Source organism: Triticum urartu, chromosome 5A (genome assembly GCF_056163025.1).
Source record: "Triticum urartu cultivar PI428250 chromosome 5A, HENAU_Tu73, whole genome shotgun sequence".
In the NCBI taxonomy this organism is placed as follows: Eukaryota; Viridiplantae; Streptophyta; class Magnoliopsida; order Poales; family Poaceae; genus Triticum; species Triticum urartu.
The window spans coordinates 433,810,599-433,824,078 of NC_141877.1; the positions used below are offsets into that span (position 1 = coordinate 433,810,599).

A 13,480-nucleotide genomic window follows, 5' to 3' on the forward strand; every position below is an offset into this window, starting at 1 on the left:
AAAGGACCATCGAAAGATTGAAGGGATGGAAGGAGAAGCTACTTTCCACAGGGGCGAAAGAAATTCTCTTGAAGGCAGTAATTCAGTCCATTCCAGTGTTTGCCATGGCTGTTTTTAAGATCCCCAAAAAATTATGCAAAGAGATGAATGATGCTATGTCTGCCTTTTGGTGGGGAGATTCTGAGGATCAAAAGAAGATGCACTGGTTTTCTTGGTGGAGAATGTGTGTTCCAAAAAAGTTGGGCGGCATGGGATTTCGAGATCTATTTTCGTTTTAACATGGCTATGCTCTCAAAACAGACATGGAGATTGCTAAATAATCCTGACTCACTTTGTGCTCAAGTTTTGAGAGCGAAATATTATCCTAATGGGAAATTACTGAATGCAGGTCCAAAAAAAGGCTCTTCTTACACCTGGCAGAGCATTTTTACAGGACTACAAACTTTTAAGCGTGGACACATTTGGAGAGTTGGCTCAGGAGGAAAAATTAACATTTGGGAGGACCATTGGATCCCAAATAGTCATTCCAGGAAAGTTTTTACCAGGAGGGGAAACTGTATTTTGCGTACTGTTGATGAGTTGATTGATCAACATAATGGTATAGCTGGGACGAACAACTTATCAGAGATATTTTCTTACCCATTGATGCGAACAATATTCTTGCAATCCCGTTGAGTCCACATCTACATGAAGATTTTGTGGCATGGCATAAGACAAAAAACTTTTTGTTCTCTGTCCATTCTGCCTATCACATTGAATGGGATCATCAGTTCGGCGCACGAACTGGAAGAGAAGATGGGCAAGGCTCTGCTGAACCGAACCCGGTGTGGGACACTTTATGGAAGCTGAAAATTCCAAGTAAGATTAAGGTGTTTATATGGAAGGCTCTGCATGGTACAGTTCCAGGCATGGCGATTCTTGCTTCGCGACACATACCCGTCTCACCACAGTGCCCTATTTGTCGGTCGGGTCCGGAGAATATTCGGCACTTGTTATTTACATGCACTCGTGCACGGAAGGTTTGGTCTGTGCTCGGGCTCCTCAATATCATTGATGATGCACTGATTGCAAACATGTCAGGATCAGTAGTACTTGAGCATATTATTTGCAACCCAAACAGGAAGTTGCCGGTCCTAGGTATGTTAGGATTGCAGGAGTCAGTAGCCGTTGCGTGTTGGTATGTATGGTGGCAAAGGAGGGAAGCAGTGAAGGGCGAAACTATAGCAGATCCCCCCCGGACGGCCTTTGCGATTCAGGCTCTAACATCAAATTTTGGAGCTGTTTCCCATTCCAGTAAACCACATGAAATAACATGGGAAAAGCCAAGCCGAGGATGTTATAAATTAAATACAGATGCTGCTTTCCGCCAAGATGGTTCGGGTGCAGTTGGGGTCGTCATACGTAATAGTGCAGGTGAGGCTGTGGCAGGAGCTGCAAGTCCTTTTCATACGGCCTTTGATATTGCCTCGGCGGAGGCCCTTGCACTGCTAAAAGGACTAGAATTAGTTGAGAAGTTGGGCTGCACCCATATCACATGTGAGTCCGATTCATTGGAGCTCATTCAGGCATGCAATGGGGAGCTGGAGATCTATGGTCCTTATTCTGCGACTTTAGCTGACTGCTTTGCGAGAGCCAAGATGATTGATGGAGTTTCTTTCTCCCATTGCCCTAGGGAAGCCAATCGAGTTGCTCACCATCTGGCGAAGCACTCATATGATACTCAGTCTGCTTTTGATTGGGATGGAGATCCACCCAATTTCATTGTTCCTTATGTAATAAGTGATGTAACTCTTTTGACTGTGAAATAAAACACTGATAGGCTTTCCCTTAAAAAATCACCGCAAGCAACAAGCGATGGGCGCTAATAGGCGGACCCAACCTCGTTAATCGTGGTGGTGACCCAGCAACAGACAACATGCGCTGATAAGTGGACTCAACCTTGCCAATCGCTCCTGGTGCAAACCCTGACCGGACGACCCTCTCTAAGAGTAATTTCAATGGGGCGACCCATTTCATCCGCGGCCGTCCGTTTGGTCGGCGCAGATAAAAAAACCGGTCTAACGCGCCGATCCAAACGGATGCGCGTCCATTTTTGTCCGCCTGCCGATCCATTTCCGGCCCATTTTTGAGCCTGATTTGCGTCGGCGCAGACACGCGACGGACGCACACGCGCTCGTCCTTTTTTCTCACTGGGCCTGCTGGTCGGTGGAACATTGGATTCACACCCTCACCCGCCTGCTTTGTCGTCGACGCCGCCGGCCATTTTTTCAGATAAAAATGGATACATAGATAGTTCTAGCGTACATAGATAAAAGAAAAGACCACTACTCGTCGCTTTCTGACTCCGACTCGGTAATGTCCTCCTTCAACGTCTGAATGTAGGCGTCAGCATGCTGCTCATCTTCAAAGTCCCAACCCGACGTTTCTCGTAGCTTCAGTTTCAATTGAGCTGTCTGCTTCCGCGAACGCTTGTCCTCCCGATAGGCGGCTCGCTCCCTCCTCCCCGCATCCCTCTCCAACCTCCTTTGCTTGTAGAACTGGCGCTCGTCGATGATGTCTTGCGGGAAGCGTTCGCACCACACCACCAAGGCTTCCACGCCCATCTCAGCAATGACGAGGCGACGTTGCCGCCTCCGGTGGACACGACGATCCTCGTCGATGAAAAGCCGCGGGAGAGGCACCAGATCCTGCGCCGGCTGGGTCGACACGTTGGGAAAATTCATATCCCGACGAGGCCTCAGGAGGCGCCACGCCGCCGCGTCGTGCGCGCGGGGCACCTCCTCTGCGGTGTTAAAGGTGCCGAGGATGAGACGTTTCTCGCGAAACCAGATCTCGGAGGAGAAGGCGCCGGAGCGGCGCTCGTGGACTCCTCGAAAATCCGAAGCGCCCAGGCGGCGGATCGACATGTTGGCGCAGAGGTGGCGAGGCTAGTGAGAGGGGGCGAGACGAGTGGGCAGCGGACAGAGTGTGGAGGGAGCGCCTTCTTATAACGAGCGCCGGCAGCGGCGCGCGCGCGAACCTTTCCCGCGCGCGTGTGAAACTTTCCCATGCGCTGGAGCGTCAAAGCCAGGGCGATGGCATGGACGCTGGCATGATCTAAAACGCGTGCGGTCATGAAATGAGGCGGCCCGTTGGGCGCACTACCGACTCAAAACTAAAAGTGGGCGGACGGCGGGCGGACGGCCGACCCAAACGGACAAAAACGTCATCCGTTTGGGTCGGCCCATTGGAGTTGCTCTAACCACTCGGACTTGGCTGGAGCGACCGCGCGCACCGACCTAGACCGAGCGAAACAGCCCCTTAAAGGTGGGCTTGGCTCGCCCCTCGTGCAAACGACCCTAACAGCCTAGCCCCACATGCGAGCCGGTGCCGCGGGCGGCACGCATGCCCCTGCTGTCGTGACCCAAGCAGCCCAGGGTCAGCTGGAGAGGCCGATGTGCGGGTCCAAGTAGCCCATCCACGGGACAACGCGCGAAAGGGCGCCCGCGGGCGCAACCGACGCCACCGCATGTGTGACCCCGCGCGAGCCCCGCGGTCTACTCGTCGTGGACCGTGAAGATGGATTGCCTAGGTCAGAGTCGTCCGGGCAGATCGAACGACGTGGAGAGCCCCCCAAGAGGCTCCCGTGTCACGCCACCCGGAAACGGACGATGCGGAGGCGCTTTTCGCCCTCGAGGAGCCTTAGGAGGAAGGTACTCCATCATCCTTTATAGGAGTAATACCCAATTACTCCTATAACTGCACGCAAATTCAGAAACACCAACCATGACCACTGGATTTGAGATCTAATGCTCAGATGACCTCGGATCACGGTAGCAGCTAAGGGCAACTGTAACCGAAACTAAAAAAAGCTTTAACTCCTTACAAGATTCTCTTTTTAGGAGTTAAGTCAACTCTAACTGAACCCTCAAAATCTTTAACTCCTCAAAATTTTAAGGAGAAGCATCGACCACCATTTAAATTTGAGCAGCCAAACACAACTCTCATTAAATGATTTGATTAGACGTGTCCACATCATCGCCGTCTCCACCACGGTCCTTGCCTCCGGGGACCACCACGCACGCCCATCGACAACCCTCAATCCCGCTGAACTCCTGCCAAATTCCAGTGAACTTTTTCTTTGATTTCTCGCCGTCCCCGGTCATGGCTACTTCCGCGCTACTCCTGGTCGTCCCCAGTCATGGCCGCACTCCTCGCCTCCATCCTCGACGGAGCATCACAACACACACACATCACGTGCAGACCAACCTACATTGAACACCTACATGGTTTCCAATTGCCGTCGCTGATTCTGATGAATCATTGTGTCCCGAACCATGCAATCGAGCCACAAGGTGAATGAAGAGGAGATGAACTCATTCAGACAAAGAATTACCCAATCCGTGGCCCGTGGGGGACGAATTAGCCGACTTTCTTGACTACTTCCTCGCACGCATATTTCGCACTTGGTGAGGTTCTATTAAATTGCTTTTGCAGATCATCTATCTTTAGCCATAACTATCTCCTGGACATCATCTACTGCATGAAAATCGTCGATGGCCGTGTGGAAAGAAGAGGGAAGAAGGAAAAAGAGAGTGCGAGAGGCTTTCATGCGTAGTTTAGTTCATTTGAGAAGTTAAATGTGAGGGTTCGGTTAGCTACATATTTCTTTTAACTCTCAAATTTGAGGACCTAACAAGGCATTTGCGAAGTTAATATTTAGCAGTTCAGTTAGAGATACCCTAATATTTTCTCTATGCAGAGGATGCTAGAGGATGCCAAATTGTTCGCTCCGTCCGGGGATTCGCCTGGTCGGGTTCATTTCTGCGGCAACGAATAAAGCAATTACATGGACCAGATATAGATTCGCTCACCGTCCTCAAGAAAGCGAAATTCGTTAAGAAAAATGGAGATTCGCTCACCTCAAATATGGGGCCATCATCGCGAAACATCATCGTTGGAGTTGGTGGAGGCACCGTGTGCTTGCTAGAAGGATGGTCAGGCAATGAGATTCCAGGAGCTAGGCGTGTTTTAAGTGCCGCTTTCTCTCCGTCCGTTTGCCACGCGTTAGAGTATCACAATTCTATTTGTCCAATCAGCTTTTCAACTTAAGAGCATACAAAAAGTAAAAAATGTATTTGAAGTTTCCATGAAAATTGTAAAATGATCCCATGGAAACTGACGGAAGAATTTCAACTTGTTGTAAATTATCTACAAAATTGCCATGCAGACATTTCCAAAAACATTCCTATAAAAATGTTGTTCATTACAATTTGCCCATGGGAACCTCTTTTCGAAAAAAAATTGCCATGTGTACAAAAAACAAAAAACTTAAGGTTTGCCATGTTAGCGTTGTCTATTAGAAAAACACAAAAACAGTTCTTAAAATAATAAAAACGCCATGCTCTTAATAATAAAAATGACATGCTCATAATCGTAAACATAACATGCTCTTAACAAGAAAAATGTCATGCTCTTACGTATTAAAAATGCCATGCTCTTAATAATAAAAATGTCATGCTATTTATAATAAAATGCCATGTTCTTAATAATAAAATTGTGATGATAAAAATTAAAATTTCCATACTGTGTATTTTATTTGTCAAAACAAAAAACCACACGAAAATAAAATGACTTGATTCATAAATTAAAATTTCCATGCCATTTAAAATAAATTTACCGTCCTATAGATTTAAAAATGCCAAATTCTTAAAAAAATAAAATTGCCAAGCTCTTAATAATAAAAATACCATGCTCTTAATAATAAAATTTCCCCGCTCCTAATAATAAAAATGGCATGGTCTTAATAAAAATTCCATGTAGTTTTACAAAAATTGCCATGGTTTTCAAAAACGCTTTCTATTCTTTCTGGAAAAACTAACGTCCACACGTGTGACATCTTGCACATCGCCCACACGCCTCATTTATCACTCATTTTGCCACATGTGAACAAATGACATCAGCAGGATTTTTTTTGGTTTTCGGCTTAAATTTTTTTATCTCCTAATTAAAAAAACAAATTAAAAATCCATTTTCACCATTAAATTCGTCTCGATGAGATCTTCAAAACTAGACCCCATGTTGATATGTTTCGATGATTTTTTTTTTGCCCAAAAGTTGCTATGATGTTTACACTGTATTTGTCATAGTGCTTAAACTAAAGTTGCCATACGGCAATTTAAGTTTGTAGAGCATGGCAATTTTACTATTTTGATGATGGCAACTCCAATACTTTGACCATGAAAATTAGTTTTTGTATGAACCATGGCAATTTTGCGTGCATGTATCATGGCAAGTCTAGTTTCTTAATTCACCGTTTTATAAATGTCAAAATTTACTTTTAAATGTGGAAGAAAATAGCTGAAACATATCGTAGCAACTTCAATGTAAACACCATGGCAATTCATGTGCAATAGACATGGCAACTTTTAACCCCCCAAAAAATTATCGAAATATATTGATATGAGATCTAGTTTCGAAGATCTCGTCGCGGGGGATTTAATGGTGAAAACGGATTTTCAATCAGATTTTATTTAAGAGATAAAACATTTTAAAAACTGAAAATCCAAAAAAATTCTCACATGCATGCATACGGTGACATGACATAGTATGTGTGTTATAGGGCCTGTGTGCAGATTTTGCTCCCACCACATGTGTGGGCGTTAGCGTTGTCCTTCTTTTTTATCATGGACTATAACTAAAAATCTCAAAGAAGCCAATAATTTTGGCAAACTATCTGTAAAACATGACAAACAATACAAAAATTGCCATTTTTCTGAAGAACACACAAAAAGTATATGAGTTGCAGGTGGTTCGTTAATCAAAAAGGGACTGCGAAAAACACGAATTTGTTATCTTGTTGCATCTTCCCTACTTATGACACACAAAAAAAGCACACATTGCCACGATATATTCTTACTAAAAAATTAGGAATGTTGATTTTCATTGTTCACCGAAAAAATGTTATGCAACTTGAGAAAACATCCCATGAAATTAGCCATGTCAACTATAAAACAACCATTTGTGTTTATACAAAGGACATGGCAATTTATTTGGGAAAAAAGATTGTGCCATGCCAACTTTTTTGGAATTTGTAAGGGGCACATGGGGGAATTTGGGCATTTTATTCTTTGAAACTACCATGGGTTAGAGCAAATAGTTCTTAAAAATTCCATGATCTTTTTTTGCCATGACCTATAGAAAGAAAAACAGTTCTAAGTTGTCGTATGTATCAACCAAAAAATACCATGTTGAGTTCTTAAAACCTGAAATTCCAGAGGTTGTAGCACAAATATAAGGCTGCTTTTGGTCAAAATCCATATGTATCAACACATGGGAAAGTTGGGCATTTTCGTTCTTTGAAACTACCATGTTCTAGAGTAAACAATTCTTAAAAAATGCCATCATCTTTTTTTGCCATGATCTAAAGCAAAAACATTTCTAAAACCGCCATATGTATCAATAGAAAATGCCATGTTAGGTTCTTAAAACATGAAATTCCAATGGTTGTAGCATAGATATAATGTTGTTGTTACTCAAATCCATCGATGAAAAATGGAGCTAATAAGAAAGCTTCAGAAAATGGCGTATAGCTGCAAACGACGATGCCAAGCCCGACCTCCTCCCACGTACCTTGTCGAGCCAGACCTCCTTGTCGTGTCGTCATATAGCCCCACCTCCCCCCGCACCGTCGTCAAGCTCGATTTTCTCCCGTGACGGTGACACGCACGCTCCTCTAAAGCAAATTTGATGGGGGATGACGACGCCAACTCTCAGCCCTTATCTTTTTTGCTTTGATGATGGATGAGGTCACAAGGGATATACAAGGAGATATCACATGGTGTATGCTCTTTGCGGATGATGTGGTGCTAGTCGATGATGGTCGGGCGGGGGTTAATAGAAAGTTAGAGCTATGGAACTAAAACTGAGTACATGAGGTGCGATTTTAGTACTATTAGGCACGAGGAGGAGGAGGTCCTTGGTGGGCAGGTTGTACTTTAGAAGGACACCTTTCGATATTTGGGGTCAATGTTGTTTTAATATGGGGATATCTATGCATATGTGAACCATCGAATCAAAGCCGGATGGATGAAGTGGAATCAAGCTTCTGGCGTTCTCTGCGATAAGAGAATGCCGCAAAAGTTAAAAGGCGGGTTGTATAGGACAGTGATTCGACTCGTAATATTGTATGGCGCTGAGTGTTGGCCGACTACTTGGCGAGATGTTCAACAATTAGGTGTAGAGGAGATGCACATATTGAGATGGATGTGTGGCCACACAAGGAAGGAATAGATCTAGAATGATGATATACAAGACTTAGTCGGGGTATCATCAATTGCAGAGAAGATTGTCCAACATCGTCTGAGATAGTTTGGGCATATTCAGCGCATGCCTCCAGAAGTTTTCAGTGCATAGCGGACGGCTAAAGCGTGTGATAATGTCACAAGAGGTCGGGTAGGCCAAACTGAAGGAAATATGCCCTAGAGGCAATAATAAAGTTATTATTTATTTCCTTATTTCATGATCAATGTTTATTATTCATGCTAGAATTGTATTAACCGGAAACATAATACATGTGTGAATACATAGACAAAACAAAGTGTCACTAGTATGCCTCTACTTGACTAGCTCGTTAATCAAAGATGGTTATGTTTCCTAACCATGCACAAAGAGTTGTTATTTGATTAACGGGATCACATCATTAGGTGAATGATCTGATTGACATGACCCATTCCATTAGCTTAGCACCCGATCGTTTAGTATGTTGCTATTGCTTTCTTCATGACTTATACATGTTCCTATGACTATGAGATTATGCAACTCTCGTTTGCCGGAGGAACACTTTGTGTGCTACCAAACGTCACAACGTAAATGGGTGATTATAAAGGTGCTCTACAGGTGTCTCCAAAGGTACATGTTGGGTTGGCGTATTTCGAGATTAGGATTTGTCACTCCGATTGTCGGAGAGGTATCTCTGGGCCCTCTCGGTAATGCACATCACATAAGCCTTGCAAGCATTGCAACCAATGAGTTAGTTGTGAGATGATGTATTACGGAACGAGTAAAGAGACTTGCCGGTAACGAGATTGAACTAGGTATTGGATACTAACGATCGAATCTCGGGCAAGTAACATATCGATGACAAAGGGAACAACGTATGTTGTTATGCGGTCTGACCGATAAAGATCTTCGTAGAATATGTAGGAGCCAATATGGGCATCCAGGTCCCGCTATTGGTTATTGACCGGAGACGTGTCTCGGTCATGTCTACATTGTTCTCGAACCGTAGGGTCCGCACGCTTAACGTTACGATGACAGTTATTATGAGTTTATGCATTTTGATGTACCGAAGTTAGTTCGGAGTCCCGGATGTGATCACGGACATGACGAGGAGTCTCGAAATGGTCGAGACATAAAGATTGATATATTGGAAGCCTATGTTTGGATATCGGAAGTGTTCCGGGTGAAATCAAGATTTTACCGGAGTACCGGGAGGTTACCGGAACCCCCCGGGAGCTATATGGGCCTTAGTGGGCTTTAGTGGAAAGGAGAAAGGGGCAGCCCAAGGTGGGCCACGCGCCACCCCCCTCCCCTAGTCCTATTAGGACTAGGAGAGGTGGCCGGCCCCCCTCTCTCTCTCTTTCCCCCCCCTCAAGGAGTCATATTCCAACTAGGATTGGGGGGGAATCCTACTCCCAGAGGGAGTAGGACTCTCCTGGCGCGCCCCCCTTGGCCGGCCAGCCCCTCCCCTTGGATCCTTTATATACGGAGGCAGGGGGCACCTCTAGACACACAAGTTGATCCTTGAGATCGTTCCTTAGCCGTGTGCGGTGCCCCCTGCCACCATATTCCACCTCGATCATATGGTAGCAGTGCTTAGGCAAAGCCCTGCGACAGTAGAACATCAAGATCGTCACCACGTCGTCGTGCTGACGGAACTCCTCCCTGACGCTTTGCTGGATCGGAGCCCGGGGATCGTCATCGAGCTGTACGTGTGCTAAGAACTCGGAGGTACCGGAGTAACGGTGCTTGGATCGGTCGGATCGGGAAGACGTACGACTACTTCCTCTACGTTGCGTCAACGTTTCCGCAGTCGGTCTGCGTAGGTACGTAGACAACACTCTCCCCTCTCGTTGCTATGCATCACCATGATCTTGCGTGTGCGTCGGAAATTTTTTGAAATTACTGCGTTCCCCAACAGTGGCATCCGAGCCTAGGTTTTATGGTTTGATGTTATATGCACGAGTAGAACACAAGTGAGTTGTGGGCGATATAAGTCATACTGCCTACCAGCATGTCATACTTTGGTTCGGCGGTATTGTTGGACGAGACGACCCAGACCGACATTACGCGTACGCTTACGCGAGACCGGTTCTCCCGACGTGCTTTGCACATAGGTGGCTTGCGGGCGACAGTCTCTCCAACTTTAGTTGAACCAAGTGTGGCTACGCCCAGTCCTTGCGAAGGTTAAAACGGAGTCTATTTGACAAACTATCGTTGTGGTTTTGATGCGTAGGTGAGATTGGTTCTTGCTTAAGCCTGTAGCAGCCACGTAAAACTTGCAACAACAAAGTAGAGGACGTCTAACTTGTTTTTGCAGGGCATGTTGTGATGTGATATGGTCAAGGCATGATGCTGAATTTTATTGTATGAGATGATCATGTTTTGTAACCGAGTTATCGGCAACTGGCAGGAGCCATATGGTTGTCGCTTTATTGTATGCAATGCAATCGTGATGTAATGCTTTACTTTATCACTAAGCGGTAGCGATAGTCGTGGAAGCATAAGATTGGCGAGACGACAACGATGCTACGATGGAGATCAAGGTGTCGCGCCGGTGACGATGGTGATCATGACGGTGCTCCGGAGATGGAGATCACAAGCACAAGATGATGATGGCCATATCATATCACTTATATTGATTGCATGTGATGTTTATCTTTTTATGCATCTTATCTTGCTTTGATTGACGGTAGCATTATAAGATGATCTCTCACTAAATTATCAAGAAGTGTTCTCCCTGAGTATGCAACGTTGCCAAAGTTCGTCGTGCCCAGACACCACGTGATGATCGGGTGTGATAAGCTCTACGTCCATCTACAACGGGTGCAAGCCAGTTTTGCACACGCAGAATACTCAGGTTAAACTTGACGAGCCTAGCATATGCAGATATGGCCTCGGAACACAGAGACCGAAAGGTCGAGCGTGAATCATATAGTAGATATGATCAACATAACGATGTTCACCATTGAAAACTACTCCATCTCACGCGATGATCGGTTATGGTTTAGTTGATTTGGATCACGTGATCACTTAGAGGATTAGAGGGATGTCTATCTAAGTGGGAGTTCTTAAGTAATATGATTAATTGAACTTAAATTTATCATGAACTTAGTCCTGGTAGTATTTTGCAAATTATGTTGTAGATCAATAGCTCGCGTTGTTGCTTTCATATGTTTATTTTGATATGTTCCTAGAGAAAATTGTGTTGAAAGATGTTAGTAGCAATGATGCGGATTGGTTCCGTGATCTGAGGTTTATGCTCATTGCTGCACAGAGGAATTATGTCCTTGATGCACCGCTAGGTGATAGACCTATTGCAGGAGCAGATGCTGACGTTATGAACGTTTGGCTAGCTAAATATGATGACTACTTGATAGTTTAGTGCACCATGCTTAACGGCTTAGAATCGGGACTTCAAAGACGTTTTGAACGTCATGGACCATATGAGATGTTCCAGGAGTTGAAGTTAATATTTCAAGCAAATACCCGAGTTGAGAGATATGAAGTCTCCAACAAGTTCTATAGCTAAAAGATGGAGGAGAATCGCTCAACTAGTGAGCATGTGCTCAGATTGTCTGGGTACTACAATCACTTGAATCAAGTGGGAGTTAATCTTCCATATAAGATAGTGATTGACTAAATTCTCTAGTCACCATCACCAAGTTAGTAGAACTTCGTGATGAACTATAGTATGCAAGGGATGACGAAAACGAATCCCGAGCTTTTCATGATGATGAAATCGATGAAGGTAGAAATCAAGAAAGAGCATCAAGTGTTGATGGTTGACAAGATCACTAGTTTCAAAAAAAGGGCAAAGGGAAGAAGGGGAACTTCAAGAAGAACGGCAAGCAAGTGGCTGCTCAAGTGAAGAAACCTAAGTCTGGTCCTAAGCCCGAGACTAAGTGCTTCTACTGCAAAGGGACTGGTCACTGGAAGCGGAACTACCCCAAGTGATTGGCAGATAAGAAGGATGGCAAAGTGAACATAAGTATATTTGATATACATGTTATTGATGTGTACTTTACTAGTGTTTATAGCAACCCCTCAGTATTTGATACTAGTTCAGTTGCTAAGATTAGTAACTCAAAACGGGAGTTGCAGAATAAACAGAGACTAGTTAAGGGTGAAGTGACGATGTATGTTGAAAATAGTTCCAAGATTGATATGATCATCATCGCACACTCCCTGTACTTTCGGGATTAGTGTTGAACCTGAATAAGTGTTATTTGGTGTTTGCGTTGAGCATGAATATGATTTGATCATGTTTATTGTAATACGGTTATTCATTTAAGTAAGAGAATAAATTGTTGTGTTTACATGAATAAAACCTTATATGGTTACACACCCAATGAGAATAGTTCGTTGGATCTCGATCGTAGTGATACACATAATCATAATATTGAAACCAAAAGATGCAAAGTTAATAATGATAGTGCAACTTATTTGTAGCACTGCCGTTTAGGTCATATTGGTGTAAAGCGCATGAAGAAACTCCATGCTGATGGGATTTTGGAATCACTTGATTATGAATCACTTGATGCTTGCGAACCATGCCTCATGGGCAAGATGACTAAGACTCCGTTCTCCGGAGCGAGCAACTGACTTATTGGAAATAATACATACTGATGTATGCGGTCCGATGAGTGTTAAGGCTCACGGCAAGTATCGTTATTTTCTGAACTTCACAGATGATTCAAGCAGATATGGGTATATCTACTTGATGAAACATAAGTCTGAAACATTTGAAAAGTTCAAAGAATTTCAGAGTGAAGTGAAAAATCATCGTAAAAGGAAAATAAAGTTTCTACGATATGATCATAGAGAAGAGTATTTGAGTTACGAGTTTGGCCTTCAATTAAAACAATGTGAAATAGTTTCACTACTCACGCCACCTGGAACACCATAGTGTAATGGTGTGTCCGAACGTCATAACCGTACTTTATTGGATATAGTGCGATCTATGATGTCTCTTACCGATCTACCACTATCGTTTTGGGGTTATGCATTAGAGACAGCTGCATTCATGTTAAATAGGGCACCATCTAAGTCCGTTGAGACGACACAATCTGAACTGTGTTTTGGCAAGAAACCAAAGTTTTCGTTTCTTAAAGTTTGGGGTTGTGATGCTTATATGAAAAAGTTTCATCCTAATAAGCTCAAACCCAAATCGGAGAAATATGTCTTCATAGGATACCCAAAGGAGACTGTTGGGTACACC

General features: G+C 44.2%; 1 protein-coding gene across 1 annotated transcript; it reads right to left on the reverse strand.

The window, feature by feature from the left end:
- Window positions 1-2,324: 2,324 nt before the first annotated feature.
- LOC147971777 (ethylene-responsive transcription factor 1A-like) lies at window positions 2,325-2,906 on the reverse strand. Its single transcript, XM_087524111.1, has one exon. The coding sequence runs from the start codon at window positions 2,904-2,906 to the stop codon at window positions 2,325-2,327; it is 582 nt and encodes a 193-aa protein (XP_087380237.1).
- Window positions 2,907-13,480: the final 10,574 nt, after the last annotated feature.